Here is a 19,264-nt window from a genome sequence, read left to right on the forward strand (position 1 = left end):
TTTAATTTTGTTTTATTAGAGTAAAATGAGGTCTGTGGTTCAACTAACATTGAGAGCTCTTTTAGTTTCTGACTCATTATTATTGTAGTCTTTGGGGATTAGGGCAGGATATAAATTAATAATAACAAATACATGTTTTGTTACCAAAGTGTTATCTCTTTGTATAATGGATGAGAAAAAAACTTATTACAAGTAATTAGATGTATTTTCTCATAGCTCAGACTGTTGTTTAATTGATTGAAACAGTATTTGTGGACACCTGTGTCTTGAGCAGCTGCAGGTTCTGGGGACACAGCCAGGAAATAAAATAAACCCCTGCCCTCAAGGAGCTGTGCTTTACTGTGTTTGTGTGTGGGTGTGAGTGTGGAGTGGAGTGGAGTGGGGTGGGGAGGGGGATACAGAAAAAGAAATATGTTGGGTATTGATTATTGCCAAGAAGAAAAACAGAACAGTGTTAAGAAGAATATAGAGTGAAGGTGTGTGACATTATGATATAGGGGTCTCAGAGGTGAGCAGAGGCCTGCATGGAATTTGGGAGCAGGTGCCTAGGAAAGAGCCAGATGTGTTGAAGGAATACAGGGGCGGCTGCAGGTGGAGCAGAAGTTGTCATTGAGAGGAGTGGTGAGAGCCAAGTCCAGAGAGACAGTTAGCCAGGACAGTGGCCCTTGTAGGTAGTAAGGACATCCATTCCATTCCAACTGAGATGGGAGGCCCCAGGAGTGATGTTAAAGTACATCACTCTGGCTGCCATTTGGAGAATGGCTAGTAGGGTGTGTGATAAAGGAAACAGATTGGGTTATCTAGGAGTGAGGGGGTAGTGGTCTGGATCAGCTGATAGGCAATGATGAGATCCCATATATTTTTTGAATGAAATGAGAGAAAATAATCCCTGCATAAAGAAGTACTGTTGTTCTGATTATGCTTTCCCCCCCCCGCCCCCCATTATTTCCCCCTCTCTGCTTCTGTTTGACTCTTTTACAGAACCTAAATTAAGTGTAGCTCCTGAAATGGATATCATGGACTACTGCAAAAAAGAATGGAGGGGAAATACTCAAAAAGCTACATGTATGAAAAAGGTATGACACCTGCATGCACATATTTCAAGTCTTTCAAATAGTCTGTCATAGGTAATTATTTAGTGTGTCCTTTTATATTTTTAGACATTAATTATGACAATTGCTATTACACTATGTAAATATTAGTGTTCTGATTTTAGAGATAAGGAACAGTTGCCGAAGATAAGGGACTTTTTCCGAGTCCCAGTATTAAAATAGAATCATCAGTTTTTTAGTAATATAAGTTCCTTGAAAAACACAGAAATGATTCTGCTGTTTAGAGTTGGGCCAGCCGTTGCTTGTCCTCTTGGAATCATTTGGGAATGTTTTACTGGCCTGGTGAGGTAAAAGATGTCTAATCCCCTACTGTCCCCTGGGTTTTGTTTCATGCCCTCCAGTCTTAGGGGCTCCTACACTCCCCAAGTACAGGGATCTGGAACTCCCCTTCATTTAGGGCATTCCAGGAGTTGTCCCCTCCCAACACTATTGTACAGATTGGTGACCCTGTGGTAGTCTCCAGGCTGTGGGACATGCCAGGGTCCTGTTGTGACTGGACTGGCTTGTTACTCAGATCAGATCCCCTGACTCACTCCTACTGCACAGCCAGCTGGACAGCACACCATTCCTTGCCCTTGAACATGTCCTGAATCCAACATTCCTTACTAGTGTGAACCATGCAAAATTGCTACCATTCGACAGTTGTGAGCTGCAAAAATGAGTTTCAGTCTAAGTCTTACACCACCTCTTATAAATTCTGGGTTATATCTCCTGTTCATTTTTCTCTTGGGTTTATTTACATTGTGAATTTGAATGCACTTCTTGTATACTGGAGATATTGATCTATTATACTTGGTAGATATTTTTCTAATAGATTTTTTTGTTTGTAACTATTATTTAGTATTTAAAATGTTTAAGTAGCCCTAGCCAGTTTGGTTCAGTGGATAGAGCGTCAGCCAGGTGGACTGAAGGGTCCCAGGTTCGATTCTGGTCAAGGGCATGAACCTTGGTTTTGGGCACATCCCCAGCAGGAGGCAGCTGATCGATGTTACTCTCTCATCGATGTTTCTAACTCTTTATCCCTCTCCCTTCCTTTCTGTAAAAAAACAAACAAATAAAAAAAAAAAACATATATATATATATATATATATATATATATATATATATATATATATATTAAAAATTAAAATGTTTAAATATTTGAATACATTTGGTCTTTATTTCAGAGCTTGTTTTTGTAGACAGTATTGCACATCTTTCAGCAGGCAACTCAGCTGCCCAGGCCTACCTGGCAATGAGCTGTGCTTAACTCAGAGTGTAGCTGTCACTTTTCAAGCTCTGAGAGCAGATGTCAGCTCTGCCCCCTGTAGGTGTGGACTGCAGGCTCTTTGTGTCTCAGTCCCTTGTGAGAGAACTCAATCAGGAAGTACCAGGACTCTCAGTTCCTGCCAGCAGTGAAGGGTGAAGAACATCTAGATTTGTGAGGCCATTTGCTGAATCTGCGTATCAGCCATAGATTTTTTAACAACCTTCACCTGGTATCAGACTAGATAACCAGTAGCCCATTATCTAAACACAGGCATAGCTCATTTTATTGTGCTTTGCTTTGTTGCCTTTTTTACAAATTGAAGATTTGACACAATCCTGTATGAGTAAGTGTATTGATGCCATTTTTCCATCAGGCTCAGGTGATTGTTAGCATTTTTTTTTTTTAGCAATAAAGTGGGGTGGGGTTTTTTTTATTATTTTTTTTCAGTTTCAATTTACATTCAGTATTATTTTGTATTGGTGTCAGGTATGTAGCATAGTGGTTTCACAGTCATATACTTTACAAGTGTTCCCCTGATATATCCGGTATCCCTCTGGCACATACATAGTTATTACAATATTATTGACTATATTCCCTATGTTGTACTTTATATCTCTATGACTGTTTTGTAACTACCAATTGTGTGTGTGTTTTTAAAAAAAATATATGTTATCCATTTTTTACAGAGAGGAAGGGAGAGAGATAGAGAGCTAGAAACATCAATGAGAGAGAAACATTGACCAGCTGCCTCTTGCACACCCCCTATGGGGGATGTGCCCGCAACCAACGTACATGCCCCTGACCGGAATTGAACCTGGGACCCCTCAGTCTGCAGACCGATGCTCTACCACTGAGCCAAACTGGTTTCGGCCAATTATGTTTTTTTAATTAAGGCATATACATTGCTTTTTTAGGCATAATATTATTGCACACTTAATAGACTACAGTGGAGTGTAAACATAACTTGTATATGCATTGGGATACAAAAAATTCAGGTAACTTGCTTTATTGAGATATTCACTTTACTGCGGTGGTCTGGAACTGAACCTGTAATATCTCCTAAATATGCCCATATTTTTTCATGTTCCCCAGAAATACTTCCACTGGCTTGCAATTTTATTATATGACCTCATTCTCTTTAAAGGATTTTTCTAACAACTGGCACCTGAAAGTCCATAATTGAAGATGACCCCTAAGTTATCCAAATATTCCATATTTTGGAACTCATGCTGAAATAATTTCTCGGTCATTTTATTTCAAGAAAAAGATTTGACCCTGTAGTTGGGTTTTTCAGGGACCAAATGGAATCAAAGGCACATCAGTTAGAAAAACATCGTCACATCAGGACTCATGGTCCTTTTGTAGAGCATCTCGGGCCTGATAACAGCATGGGTCTCGGTTCTTTTTTTAGTCCTCATTTGTCTGTTTGGGTTTCTTTTGGAGATGTGTATAAATCCAAATTTAATTTTCAAAGTTTGACTCACCTCTGAAATAGCGTGAGTAATGTAGTATGCATTTTGAGAGGTGCAGTTGCTGTTGAATAAGTCATCGTGAATATTCAAGGTAATTGAGGGTTCACCATAGGGAAGAGATGCACATTAGTAAACATGAGTCTGCTTGATGGTCCCTCATCTGTCACAGTGATTGGACCACTACCTAAAAATGGGACTCCCAACATTTTGTTATAAAGTAGTAGTTTCATACCCACTAAGAGCACTGTCTGTGACTGGACCTTGAACACAGCTCATGATGAGGATGCAGCACTTGGACACAGGGTGGCTGGCTGCGTGGTGAGAGTGAGACTCCTTTGAATGAGTGCAGGGTAGGAAACGGTCTCCAGAAACTGTCGAGGGAGAACAGGCCAAGTGAGAGGATAGACAGGATCGAAGTGAGCGAGTTGGGGGAGCGCTGAGGTTGATATGATCCCTGAGCAGTGTGCCCAGCCAGGGAGATCAGATCATCAGAGGCCTGTGGACCGGTCACTAGGATTTTATAGTGTCCTTTTGTAGAGTATACTTCAAAATATTCCATTTGAATGCTGATTTTGAGAGCATGTCACTGAACATTTTCATTTCCTCCTTTCACTTCCAGATTGAACAAGAATGACAATTAATTCCACTTTTATTTATTTATTTAAAATATTTTATTGATTTTGTACAGAGAGGAAGGGAGAGAGATAGAGAGTTAGAAACATCAATGAGAGAGAGTCATCGATTAGCTGCCTCTTGCACACCTCCTACTGGGGATATGCCCGCAACCAAGGTACATGCCCTTGACCAAAATCAAACCCGGGACCTTTCTGTCCCCAAGCCGACACTCTATCCATTGAGCCAAACCAGTTTCGGCTTAAATCCACTTTTAAAATAGTATAACAGAATTATCCAAGAATTAGACTTTTTAAAATGTGCCATGGAAAATTGGGATTTTGGGATGTGTGTGTGTCTGTATGTGTTTTAATACAGAGATACAAATGTAGTACATCTTTCTCTTCTTTCCTATCTTTTCATTAAAGATTTAGGGTCAATTTAAATACAGATTAAGCCCTTCAGAATTATCTATAATAATAAAAGCATAATATGCTAATTAGATGGGACATCCAATGTCATTTTTAAAAAAAATATATTTTATTGATTTATTCACAGAGAGGAAGAGAGAGGGATAGAGAGTCAGAAACATCGATGAGAGAGAATCATCCATCAGTTGCCTCCTGCACACCCCCCACTGGGGATGTGCCCGCAACCAGGCACATGCACTTGCCTGGAATCGAACCTGGGACCCTTCAGTCCACAGGCCGACGCTCTATCCACTGAACCAAACCGGTTCCGGCCCAATGTCATTTTGGATGTCCTTCTGGAAGCTGCCATGGTGGGGGCTGAGGCAGAGGTGGTTAGGGGCGACCAGGCAGGCAGGCAGAGTGGTTAGGGACAATTAGGCAGACAGGTGAGTGGTTAGTAACCAGTGATCCTGGATTGTGAGAGGGTGCAGGCCAGGCTGAGGGACCCAGCCTCTGTCAATACATAATTTTGTGCACCCAGCCTCTAGTCAATCAATACATGATTAAAATTACCCATACATTCAGTTATCAATTCATAAGTGTGCAATAATTGCTTAGGAAGGTCATATAACTCCAATTTTGAGAGTGGTTGGTATTTTAATAATACTGTGTATATTATTTATATGGTATAGTGTATTGCATCTGTTAACATGCTGATATTCTGTACAGTACTAACATTTGTTAATATCTTTTGATTAATAAAGAAAGAATTAGAATGTCTTACATGAAGGACTCAGCCAGTCTTGTTTCCAGTCTTTCAGGGGCACATTTTCCCACAGGAATAAACTCTCCCTGAAGTTAGTAACAACCATTTTGAATTCTTTGATGCTTTCACCCAGGGCTATGAAGAGGTATCTCAGAAATTCACCTCCATAAGGCGAGTCCGCGGAGATAACTACTGTGCACTGCGCGCCACGCTGTTCCAGGCCATGAGCCAGCCGGCGGGGCTGCCCTCCTGGCTGCAGGACCCGGAGCTCACGCTGGTACGCTGCTGCTGCAGGTTTGCGTCCGTAATGTTTCCAATCGTTTCTGTGAGCAAGACTTCCCTTTTCTGCCTGTGCTCTGTGCTAGCCTAGCCTGCAATATGACGTCAGCATGTGGGTTCATTGGGTTTTGTGTGGTTGGGACGATTTTGCATAGCAAAAGTGACCAAAAATAGTATTTCCCAGAAGAGAAAAATGATAAAACTTATTTGAACAGTTGAGCTGAATTAGTGAGCAGGTGTTAAGAGTTTGTAAAGGAGAAGTTTGGTTTTTGAGCTGGTGCTGATTTGAATGGATGTGGGAGTGACACCTGGAAAGCATGTCTCGTGTCATGTGTCCACAAACATCAGATGAGGTCATGTCATAGGTTGGGTGATAGAATACCTCAGAGAGTTTGGTGGGCTGGAATGATTGAGCAAAACTGACAATAGGGCATAATTAGAAAAAAAATGGAAGTGTTGTGCTTATTTTAGGTTCTGGATGAAACTGAGAACCTAATTGAAGGTTTGCAGCAGGGCTGCCCACATGCTGCCAGGGAAGCCGTCTTTGTTACCAAGGAACACGTGCCCTTTCGCTAGTTGTATTAAAAGGTGTTCCCTGTTGCATTTTGCCCTCTTCCCTCTCTCCTGGAACAGGACATGGAAGGGATGCGGGAGAGCTGGGCTGAGAGCCCCTCCCCTTAGTCTGATCTCAGTGGAGAGAGCCTGGACTTGGCTTTCTGCCTGTGCTCAGCTCCTCTGGCCTTGCTCCTTCCCCGCCTGGGAGGTTAAGCTTTGTCCTCCCTGCCCCTCGGATAGTTCAGCTGTCCCTCACCTCCTGTCCTTGCCTGGGCTCCCTATATGTTGTTTCTGCATCTGTCAGATTCCAGTTTTGGTATTTGATCCGCAGTCAGGTTACCTAACAACCTTGGAGGTGCTTGGCTTGGCTGTTCTTACACTTGGAGCAGGCCTGGGTCCCTGAGAGGTGGTGTCCTTTAGTTTAGTCCTTTGCTTTCCAAGTTTTCTAAGCTTTAGAATGTCTCTGAGTGGGTGGGATCTGTGGCAATGTGTGCTTAGAGTACGTTAGACTCTAAGGTATAGTGAAACTTACTTTATGAGTTAGTTGTAGGGATGACACATTTTTATTTGCTACTCCTTTAATCATGGTGTTGATTTCAAGAATTATAGACTTGTTAGAGAAAACAGGGTGTTTTTATAATTCAGTCACAAATTGAATTATACTTAAGCTAATTACCTATTTTATTCTTAAATATTTCCCATCATTATTTTGTGTTGTCTTGTTTCTTGCTCAAATTTTTAACAGAAGTCCAGTCTCTTAAGGTACAGGAGAAAAGAATGGCTATTTATGTGTTCTGTGTATTAGGAGCCCTGAAAACACTTAAAATTATGTTCACTTCTTTCTTCTGAATAAATAATTCCAACTCAATTATTTTTTTCTTTTTCACACCTTATTTTTTGGACTTTCTCCACTGTCTCCAGAACTATGCACCCTGAGTTGGGAGAATTGCTCTAGCAACACTGAGCAATGCATGGAAGGATTGAGGAGATGGACTTTTTTTTGGGTTTCTGGCTGCATAGTTAGATCTTTGGGGTCTCCTGGGTAATTCAGCTGAGTGTTGTGCCTGCCTTTTAGATACCTGCACAGTGTCCCGTGATGTTCAGATGGGCTTAAGGGCTTTTCTTTCCTCGGTTCCCAGCTCACATCTGTGCGGCCCAGATTTTCTGCTCACTTGCACTTCTCTGTGCCCAGTTGTGATTTCAGCTTGTTGCCACTTGAGGGCATTTCAGGTTCTGGATGAAACTGAGAACCTAATTGAAGGTTTGCAGCAGAGCTGTTCACATGCTGCCAAAATGCAGGACAGTGTGGGCACAGAGCTGGGTGGCTCATGTGGGGGGTGGTCATTTGTTATTACGATAAGCCCCTTCCCCCTATGAGTAAGTGGATGAGCATCACTGTGGGAACTGCAAAAGGAATTTATATCCCAGTGGTGGTTTTGTTTTTTGCAAAGATGAAACCACCTTTGTTTTACATGATTGGTATAGACTGAGAAGGTAAAACTGGAATTACCATTATGAAAGGGTAGACAGGGTCTTAGATTCCAGAAGAACTTAACATATGGTCTCATTTAAAACTATTTATGCCCTAGCCAGTTTGGGCATAGATCTTCGGCCTTTGGACTAAAGAGTCCCGAGTTCAATTTTGGCCAAGGGCTCATACCCGATCCCTTGTAGGGGGCATGCCAGTCAGTGATTCTTTCTCATCAGTGATCCTTCTGTCTTTCCCTCTCCTTCTCTGAAATCAATGAAAATATGTTTAGCAAACCCCACCTATTTATAATGTTAAACAAGCTCAGGTTCCACATAGGATGTTGTAGGAATTAATTATTCTTTAATGATCTTTTGACATGGAGGTGAACTTTTCCCCCCCTCTCTAAATTTTATAGCAGTGGCATGACATGCCTGTGCCCAACCTAATAATATGGATTTTTTTCCTGGCACACTGTTGGGAGAGTGAGTTCCCATGCTGTCATCCATCAAGTTGTGTCCCATCTTGCCTTTCAGACTCCAGATTTCACTGATGATTGGTGGGAAATTACAAAAGGGAAGCAGACAAGTATGAGTTCAGCTGCCACCATTACAGCTCCCTTAACCCCTTCTTATTCTTGGTGCTGGTTTTTTTTATTTTTTATCTTACTATACTAAGCAGTTGAACTAGATACAATATTGCTTCATTAAAACTTGGAGTATATGTGTTAATATCAAAATTAAGTTTTGTTTTCTTAGTCAGGAAGGGAGCTGGTTTTTACTTTATCCTGGACCATCTTTCAAGTCCTGGAGCCCCTTCCAGAGGCAGGCAGCATGGAGTGATAGGGAGGCTAGGACATACACTCACAAAGTGCTGCACAGAGTTTCTGGCTGAGGTGCTTGTGCAGGGTAGATTGAGCCCCTGTATCTCAACCCAAACCTTCATTTCACTCCAGCAGTCCTTCTTAGGGCAGTACTTTCTGGGTTCCTGACTTCAGGCTTAGGTGATGCAGCCTAAACCCACATGACAGGTTTGCAGGGATTAATTCTGGAAATGAAGGGTAGGAACACTAGTGTTAAAGAAATGGGAGAAAGAGAAAGAAGAGCTTTGTGGTTTCTTACAGCTTGGTTTGTGTGATGGACTTTTTGGAAGGTTAATGTTCTTTGTCTCTCTGTTTCTTTATATTCCAGTTACCAGAAAAACTCATAAGCAAATACAGCTGGATCAAGCAGTGGAAACTTGGGTTGAAATTTGAGGGGAAGAGCGAGGACCTGGTTGATAAAATTAAGGAGTCCCTCACTTTACTAAGGAAGAAGGTTTGGAACATGTAATTTTCTTTTTTTTTTGTGAAGTGCAAAAGCTCCTGCTCCTAATTGCTCCAGCAGATCATTTTTTTTCCTCTTGGATTTATTGGGGGTGACATTGGTTAATAATTTTAATATAGGATTTAGGTATACAATTCTATAATACATCATCTGTATATTGTATTGTGTTCACCATCCAAGTCAAATCTCCTTCCATCCCCATTTATCCCCCCTCAGCAGACCACTTAGTCCTCACTTGGTTTACCAGATGTTCTTGGCTGGTTTTTAGGCAAAATAATTTTGGACAAACAAACCCTTCCTGTGAGGTCTTTGGTAAAGTTGAGAAATATCAAGTATTCTTGGAGAAGATATGTTTAATGATTTGTTTAACTGTCTTAAAAGGAAACTATAACAAATATAGTCTTTGTGCTAAGTCATACTAACAAGTTTCAGTGATACATTTAGTCCATATTTTTCTTTAAAAAAAAAGTTTTTATTGAATTGGGAGAGAGGAAGGGGGAGGAAGAAAAAGACAGAGAAACATCAATATGAGAAAAACATGGATCTGCTGACTTCTACGTGCACCCAACCAGGGATCAAGTCCAAACCCTGCGCTTGTGCCCTGACTGGGATCGAACTAGTGACCTTTTAGGGACAGTCCAAATTTCTTACATCAGTGATATGAATTTATGCCCATGAGGCTTTCAGCTTTATGAAAGACTGTTCATTTCTTTATACCCAGGGTCTAGACCTGAGCCTGCCACATAATAGGCATTCGGTAAATATCTTGTTGATGGATGAACTGAGGACCTGACTTCTTGGAATCTAGTTTGGGTTTGCAATCATAGAAATATTTACTGCAAAATACACTGTCACAGGAACACTAGTGATGAAATGGGAGGACAAGGAAGACAGAGGGATTCCTTTGTTCTTGCATGTTAAGAAGAGCACAGGATTGGTGGGGGTTGGAGACCTGTGCTGCCCAGTCTCCGGGTCAGTGGAGGGTTGAAGGCAGGACTCTGGCCCTGTAGGAGTGAGTGAGAAGGCTCTTGAGTCCAATCACTTGTGATTTCCTTTTTATCTTTTAAGTTCTTGTGAAATTGCAACTTTTGCTTTTTTTTTTTTTTTTTTTTTTGTGTGTGTGTGTGTGGTGTATCTAGGGTAACTGGATCCTCGTTTTGGGGAATGTTTAAGTGATTCCAATTTACAGAAATGTGAAAATTATTAATAAACTGAGCTTCATTCCCAGCACTTTCTATGGGCCAGGCCATACACTAAAAGTTGTATTTAATTCTCACAACTACCAAGGTGATGTTGCTATGGTTATCCCATTTTTACAGCTGAGAAAACTAAGGCCCCGCAGTTGGTTAATGCCCTGCAAAAGCCATCAGCTCTTGGGTGAGGCCTTCATTCTGTCCTGACTCTGGAGCTCTGCTCTTGACTGGCAACTTGTCTCCTTCTGGAAAATATGTTCCAGCTTTCAACCCGCTTGTTGGAGAGTCCTGTGCTGTCATTACCATTAACATTTACTCTTGGATTTAAAATTTTAATGGGTTTTCAGGGGAGAGGTAGTTACTGGTGATTCATAAGGACTAGTTTTATATTGGCATCTTTTATTCTCATTTAATTTAAAAGTACATGTATTTATGGGGTTTTCTTGTTCACATAAAGAGTGTGTCTATTTTGGCTGAATACCTGACACTGCTCTATTCTTAATCAGGAGTCACTTAGAATTTCCTGAATGGGTTTATTCATTTGAACTTTTTAGGAGGTTAGAAGGTTAAATTTAGTAAACTAATATTTAGGAGATCCCCTAGGCTTCCTTGCCCATCTTCATTTTTGAAGGTTTCTGGATAACTGTACCTGTAAGCCCCCTTACAGAGAGGAGTAATTTTAGTTCTTCACAGCTTCGCACTCAGGACTCACACACGCACGTTAGGTCTTCCATAAATATTTCCAATTGATTGAGTCTCATTACCTGGGAAGTTAGGGTTCCAAATTGCCATTCCTCAGTCCCAGTGCTTCTTAGTGTATTGTACTTTTGTTTCAAATTAATGGAGCAGAAACTGAATAAGGATTTTGTGTGGTCTAAAGAGTAGTACCATTGTTTGAGCTGGAAACTTGAATGTAGTGACCCACGGTTGCCTACTTTTGAAAATGATTTTGTGCTCAAAGTATGGAAGTATACCAGGGACTTTTAGAACAGAAACGTAATTATTATGTAACTTTTTTATTGCAGTGGGCAGGCTTGGCTGAACTGAGAACTGCTGAAGCAAGGCAGATAGCTTGCGATGAACTGTTCACAAATGAAGAGGAAGAATATAGCCTTTATGAAGCTGTAAAATTTTTAATGTTACACAGAGCCATTGAACTATATGATGATAAAGAGAAGGGCGAGGACGTACCATTTTTCTCTGTGCTTCTGTTTGCTCGGGACACATCCAGTGACCCTGGACAGCTACTGAGGAACCATCTAAATCAGGTGGGACACACTGGTGGCCTTGAACAGGTGAGTTATACCTTTGCTTATTTATCCCAAAACACCAGTGTTAACCATCAAACATTACCTCTTAGTGCTTGGGTGTCAGGAATTCAGGGGCAGCTTAGTGGGTGACACTGGCTTGAGGTCTAGTGGTTGCAATCATCTGAGGACTTGACTTGGGTTGGAGGATCCATGTCTATTGGCAGGAGGCCTCAGTTCCTCACTGGTAGGGGATAGTTCCTTGCCATGTGGGGCTTTATATAGATAGGGCTCACAACATGGCCACTGGCTTCTCTCAAAGTAATTCCAGAAGAGAGTGGGGAAGAAGCCACAATGCCTTTTATGATCTAATCTTGGAAGTCACACCCCATCACACTTACCCATGTTATATTTGTTAGCAAGTCACTAAGTTCACCCCGCTCTTGCAGAATTGTGGACCTATTTTAGGAACAACATGGTTATCTCAGCCTGGGCTTGCTTCTGAAGGTGGTAATGGGATCAGTATCTTTGGATCTGGTAGTCTAAACACCCTTCACATGACTTTTTTTTTTTTTTTCAATCTTGGCAGCTGTACCTGTATTAGCTAGGATCCTTTAAAAATAGAAATGGGGTCACCTTAGCTAGTAGAGCGCAGGCTGCTCTTGGATCTTTTACACAGAGACTCAATGCAGTGCTGTCCCAGGAGGCAACAGTTGGCTCACTTTTCACTGTCTTTGGTGAGGTTTATTACGTTGCCTTAAAAAGCTTACGTCTTCTTTAGTTTGAATAGCCAGCCACTAAAGTCGCAATAAGGCTATCCTTCCAAAGTGCTTCCTTCCTTCTTCCATGGCTGGCTCTTTGGCTTGCCTTTTCGTGATCTGTTTGAAAGAGCAAAGATGATGGTCATGCTGGGTCAGGCAGGATTGAAGATAATTATTTTAAAAACAATCTGTAAGTTACCTAATGTCTTTTGAACAGTAGCAAGGACAATGCAGTGAAAAGCCTGCTAGGGTGGGTTTTGCATGTTAGGCTGAAGGTAGTCCTTTCTGGGTCTCCACAAGGTCTGCTGTTATGGAGAGTCCAATTTTTTAAAAACCGCTTTATTGAGATAATTTACCTACCATAAAGTTTGCCCTTTTAAAGTATGCAGCTCAATAGGTTTTTTATATGTTTACAGAGTTTTGCAGCTATCACAGTCTAATTTTAGACCATTTTATCACCCCTAAAAGAAACCTTATGCCCATTCTTACTCCCCGCTACCCCCCAGTCCTAGCCAGCCAGTACTCTTTCTGTCACCTTAGATTTGCCTACTATGGAGAGAGTTCATATAAATGGAATCATAAATCATATAATATGTGGTCTTTTGTGACTGGTTTCTTTCAGAGCTTAGTGTTTTTAAGATTCATGCATATTGTATCATGTGTCAATTCATTCCTTTTTATTGACAAATAGTATTCCATGATATGGGTATATCACATTTTATTCATCAGTTGATGGATATTTGGTTCATTCCATTTAACTATTCTGAAAAATCCTGCTATGAACATTCATGTGCAAGTTTTTTTGTGTGGACATATGTTTTTAGTACCTGGGAGTGGAATTGCTAGGTCATATGGCAGTTCTTTGTTTAGTGTTGAGGAGCAGCTGTATCATTGGTCATTCCCACCTGCAGTGTTTGAGTCCCACATCCACACCTCACAATAACATACAAGTAACCATTTTAAAGTGTACAGCTCAGTGTCCTTTAGTACATTTACCAGTTATGTGACCATCACCTGTATCAAATCATTTCATGCCTGAAAAGAAAAAACCTGGTAAGCAGTCACTCCCCGCATCTATTGTCATTTTGATTAGAGCCATTCTATAGGTGTGACGCGGTGTCTCACCATGGTTTTGATTCCATTCCCTTGATGACTTTTCATGTGCATATTGGCCATTTGCGTATCTTCTTTGGATAGCTGTCTTTTGGACTCTCCCTCATCAGACACAATCCATTGTTGGTGATTTGCTTGTTTACAATGACCATATGAAAGAGGGCTGGGGCTAGGTCCTTGGGGAGGAAGAAGGGTTTTAGCTTAGCCGGCATGGCCTGGGACACCTGGGTTGGAGCCGGAGGTAGGTGGCATCTTTCACTTACCCGTTTGTTCTCCTCCCCAGATTGAAATGTTCCTCCTGGCCTATGCGGTGCGCCACACCATCCAGGTGTACCGGCTCTCCAAATACAGCACTGAGGAGTTCATCACGGTCTACCCCACAGACCCACCCAGGGACTGGCCGGTGGTGACCCTGATCGCTGAGGACGACCGGCACTACAACATCCCCGTCAGAGTGTGTGAGGAGACGAGCTTGTGAGAGACACACACCCGGACAGCCTGGCAGCAGGGCCAGAGTGTGCGGCACCTCCTCAGCTCGGTCAGCTGGTCTCTTAGAATGAATTATGTGGACTTTTGGACACTGCGAGCCAAGCTGGCCTGGGATGTTCTGAAGACTAGCTTCTGATAATGAGTTAACCAAGTTTTCTCCTCATATATGATGCAATATGTTTTAGTAGAACCTTTCAGAGCCACATCTGTTGGAAGGTGCACATCTTTTCCATAAAATAAATATTTTAGTATCAGGAGAATATGTTCTTTTTATCTCAAACCAAACTTTCTCTATTAGTAAACTGGCTTTCAATTTTTTTTTAATAATTTTTTTGTTTTGGTAGTAATGGGTGTCTGGTGCCTGCCCTTCCTATGCAGTCTGCTTATGCGGTATAATTCTGGGATGGAATCTGCTAATGGCGCAGTCTCAACATCCTCTGTAGTCTTGGCAAGCAGTGATTTGGATTTACATACTAATTAAAGCTACCTTAAACAGATTACTTAATGGAAGACTGATAATTGGTTTTCTAGAGGCTGGAGAGGAGCAGAAGGGAGACGATGGCACCTGGAAATCCTTGCTTTTCGAGGACATGACCAGTAGTGTTGAGTCCGCAGCCACACCAGGTTTGGTGCGGGGTGCAAGTGGTGTGCTTTAGGGTCGGGCTGTTAATTACTCTGTGGCCCATAGGCTCACTACCAAAGTCAGAACATAGCTCAGATCTACCTGTGTTTTTAGAGGAGGAAGCCAAGGCCAAATAACCGTAGGCACTCGTCTGAGTTTAGGGGTGGGATATGCTGGATCCAGATCTTCCTGTGCCCTTTTCCTGCTATCTTTTAGGATGTTTCTATTGCTGGCAGTATATCTGCCAGCAGTACTGCACAGCACTAAAACAGTGCAAAAGATGGCTGTGCTGTATCCCTGCTTTATTTTTGGAAAACTCGAGGGAGGCAGTGTTCTGGGCCATGAGCAGTTGCCTGCCTAGTGACCAGGTGGTGGTTACGGGGCAGCCTCACCGAGCATGGCCTGCATTAGGACTTGAATTGTCTACGTGAGGCATGGACTGTGGACACTGCTCACAGTAACCAGACACATCACTCTTAGGGTTGTACCAGCAGCACCCGAATTGGCTCAGCATTTGTGGAGGTGGTGTTTCCCTGAAGCACCGAGCTTTATTTTAGAATAACTTAAGTCTTTATTTGGTGCCGTTTTGGTGCCGTTTAATAGTTTATAAGCTCTCTGTGTTTTTTTAGTGGGGCGAAACTATTTTGAAAAGTAAGTTTTGCTTTCACTTCAAATTCTTAGTTGAGAAAATTCAGAGGCCACACAAAACTACACAGACTGTTATGTTAGCATTTTCCCCATGACCTTGTCAGTACTGGTCACCACATTTTGGTAGATGCTAGTTCCCTGAATCAAATTCTGCTCTAAATGTGTGTGGATTAGAGAGGCTTGTGTTTTTCACTGTGAAATGCAATGGTGCCTGGATAGGAGGTGCCTAGAAGCCAAATTCAAGTAATAATAATAATGATTTCTTCATTTTAATATTTGTAACATAACAGGAAGTACATACCACCGTTTGTTCATACCCACCATTGAATTTAATGGTACTCATGATCATTTGTCTTTGAGTTTTGAAAATAATCTAATCTCAGTGAACTTGAACTGGACTTCTAGGCAACCTAATTGTTTACATTTTATACTTTTTTGTTTCTGTGTACGGTATTATTAAGTTGTGATCTTCACTCCTACACTTATAAAAATTCAAAAAGATAAGTTTAATTGCTTTTCTGTCCCAAGGCCTTATTTGACCCTGCTCTCAGACATATCCAGGCTTAGTGGGGTCACAGCATAAGAGGAGCAAAGCTGTCCATGAAACAGTGCTTCAGGAAATACAGATGACTGGCCAACTTTAAAAATAACGTTTGTTGCAACATGCAACTTCAGTTACTCAGATTCCTAATTCCATTTCTCATTCCTGGTCTTGGGCTGGTCAGTGACATGAGCAGAATAAAAATGGAATTGAGACCAAAATTCCATTCAAGAGAACAATAATTTAGAAGGACCTCTAAAATGATCAAGTATCTATAAGGAAAGTTAGTGGGAATTGCACTGTGTTTACTTTCAATCCCAGAGTTTATTGCAAGAGTTCAGAGATTTTGGACTCTATGATTTTGGCAGAAAGATGATCTCCACCTTAAGCAGGCATGACTTATTCCTTTGAGTTCATTTAAATATTAATGGCACATAAAAAATTAATAAAAAATTTCTGTGTAGCAAGTTTTATGGAATTAGCTTTGCTCCTTCAGAATTTTTTCTGGCTCCTCTCCTCACCTGCATATACAGCTGTTCATCTCACCCATACACGTGGAATGGTGATGTCGGCAGTGGAGAACATGAGGCCAGTGTGTGGATTTTCACTTGTGATCTAGATGTAGGTGGAATTTTATCTGAAATGCTTGCAGTCCCTTTCTTTCGAATACGGCATATCTGAAAATGTTTTAAATGCACAGAACAAAACTGACCCTGTTTTCTCTATATAGCAATTTCCACTTTTATTACACTGTTATATATTCAGTTAATGCCTGATGAAATTTTTCTTTGATTAAGAAAAACAGACACTGTCTTTTTGTGTTCTTTCATTAGTTTATCAGGTAAAATCTCAGGCCACATGCACTAACACCTCTCTGCTGGAAGAAACGGCCTTTGCAGGTTATATGCTTATTTTCTTTTAAGTATTTTTGTTTTAAGGGCTGTGCTAGTCCTCCTGCTCTCACCCTCACCCCCACGTGCTGTTTTCTTCCAGATAATGACTGAAGTGCTTATGAAAATGATATCATTGCATTTAATGATGTAGCCTTTACCATCAGCATAGATGTAGGATTCCAGTATTCTTTCTGGCTGTTCTTTCTGATGTTAAAATAAAGTTAGATTATCTTCTTTTCTCTTTCTTAAGCAACACTTTGCAGGCACTCCCCCTTGAAAGCCAGAAAGTTATTTTCAGAAATATATACCTCCAGGGCATCTCACTTGTAGGCATACCTAAAAATAAATGCCTTTTTAAAAGATCTGTGACTACTGTGAAGTGAATCTGAAATGTGTGTGAAAGGCCTGGGGTGTCCCCAAATAGTTTAGCAGAAGCAGAGTCCAATGTCAAGTCATTTAAAAATGGCCCAAGGAACTGTACAAAGTGAACTGAAGGAGGACTGATTTTTAGATGAGAAATGCCTCACAGAAATGAAGCAACAGATGCCCTGCAGACCTCCTGGGCTTAAATTATAAAAGAATACAAATCTGAAAGAGAGGGAAGACCTATGTGGGTGGATTCTGCAAATTCCTTTTTCTAAAGTTTGTTAATTCCCTACGTAACAGAAGTGTAATATTTAATGCCTTTGGGCAACCTCATTGGTGATCTCTTCTGAGGGGTGAAGAGACCAGGGAGCCAGTGCTGAGTTGTACAGAGAATAAAGACTTATTTCTGGCAACTCTTTTAAATGTTTGTGTAATTCTATTTATAACCAGGAGCCATGGAAAGCACAAAACTCATTTGACTCCTTGACAGCACCTTAGTGGCAGTAGCATTGGGAGCAAGGTGGGCTTGCCATGCCCAGGAGGGGTGTGTGGGTTGTATGTGCATGCAAGCACATGCATGTATACAAATGTATGTGTGCTGAAGTCACATAGTGACTGTCTTATGTAAGGAGGCCTACAGCAGGGGGCCCATCAGAATTGGGTAGGTTGGAGGGGAGATGTCCCATTTGTATTTTTTTCTTGGTAAATTGAAAATTACGACTGGAAATAGTGGAATGGGTTAGTATGTATGTATAATTAAACTATACAGAGTGGCCATTAAATCTGGAAATACATTAATTGTATTGAAATGTTATATCAACAAACCATTTATTGTATGTCTCTGTTCCCAGGCCTTATGGCCACCTGTTTATTTAAAGATTTCAAATGCTTATTAATAGCCAGAGCTATTAATGGAGAACACTGACTGGAGTTTTATCTCAGTCTTGTTGATTTCTTGGGTGTAAGTCTGGGTCAGGGATGAAATTGCCAAAACATGGGTAACAGCAAGGAAACGGTCCAGTCCGGGCTTGAAATTTCAAGTTAGCAGTCGTTTCCCTGGGGTTAAGCTTAGTAAAGTCATTTTGTATTTAATTTTAACAGTTGTATTATATTGAAAAATGCCTTCATGTAAATGGTGCTATAGTATGGTACCCTTCCCTTTCAGGTTCACCCCTCCCTTTCAGGTTCATTTCTGAGTATTTAGATATGGGAACAAAGAGCCAAAATGAATGTATTTAATGAGTTATCTGCCCTTTTCCATTGCTTTTATAGAAATGTCTTGGTATTGTCACCTGTCTGGTATTTCTCCCTCAGCAGGCGGGGCTGGGAAGGGGGAGAGAGCAGCAGGTACACGAGGTGTGAACCTGGCCCTGCTCTTCTTGGCTTGTTTCAGTCAAGTCTCTGTTTACACTGTAAAATGTCAACATTTGTCAAAAAATTCTCCTTTTCTGGAAAACATGCCCCAGGCTCTGGTCAGTTTGGAGCCTCGCCTCCCACCTGCCTCTGCAGTGGGACACCTGGCTCAGGGCATAAGAGTTTCCTTTGTGACTTGTTTGAGTCTCATCTTCACAGTAAAAAAAATAAACAGAAAATAAAAACTCAGTGGCCTGGCTGTGTTGCTGTGGTTCAGTGCCTGCCTTTGAGGATTTTGGGAGATTGGGGTCTAATGCTTTAACTTTCCAATACCCCCAAGACAGGCCTGCGGTGCCCAGTGACTTCACAGTGTGAACCCATAGGATGTTCTTAGCCCTGATTAGGTGCCTGGTTCTGGAACTGGGTTTGGGTTCAGTTATCAGTCCCATCATTCATTATTAGGGTGAGCTGGGGCCAGTCACTTGACCTCCCTCCATCTGCATCCCCACCACACAGCCTGTCTTCCGGCGGGGTGGGGTGTGAAGTGAGGTACAACATTTGAGACACTTCCAGGAACCCTAGGCCTGCAAGGGAGGGCGATAGCCATAATCCAGACCCAGCTTTCCTGGGTGTTAGAGGAGAGGCCTGCTGTCTGTGCAACCTTCTTAGGTGTTCAAAACTATTCAGGCTTTTGGAAACGCACCCGGAAGTGTGATAGCAAGAACTGTGCATTGCCCGCCAACCAGAAGTGAGTGATGTGAAATGGGGGAAAACTGGGCATTCAAAGGTA

General features: G+C 41.5%; 1 protein-coding gene across 2 annotated transcripts in view; it reads left to right on the top strand.

The window, feature by feature from the left end:
• The window catches only part of OTULIN (OTU deubiquitinase with linear linkage specificity), a 31,664-nt gene extending 13,092 nt beyond the window's left edge, over positions 1 to 18,572 (top strand). The window contains exons 3-7 of one of the 2 annotated variants that reach the window (XM_036409522.2): positions 982 to 1,076; positions 5,755 to 5,898; positions 9,114 to 9,239; positions 11,467 to 11,736; positions 13,846 to 18,572. In XM_036409522.2, coding sequence (XP_036265415.1) covers positions 982 to 1,076; positions 5,755 to 5,898; positions 9,114 to 9,239; positions 11,467 to 11,736; positions 13,846 to 14,040 — 830 coding nt within the window. In that variant the 3' untranslated portion in view covers positions 14,041 to 18,572. The remainder of the gene's footprint in view (positions 1 to 981; positions 1,077 to 5,754; positions 5,899 to 9,113; positions 9,240 to 11,466; positions 11,737 to 13,845) is intronic. The other variant, XM_045571862.1, reaches the window with a different exon arrangement.
• The last annotated feature ends 692 nt before the right edge of the window (positions 18,573 to 19,264 follow it).

Source organism: Pipistrellus kuhlii, unplaced genomic scaffold, assembly GCF_014108245.1.
Source record: "Pipistrellus kuhlii isolate mPipKuh1 unplaced genomic scaffold, mPipKuh1.p scaffold_m20_p_4, whole genome shotgun sequence".
Taxonomy (NCBI): Eukaryota; Metazoa; Chordata; class Mammalia; order Chiroptera; family Vespertilionidae; genus Pipistrellus; species Pipistrellus kuhlii.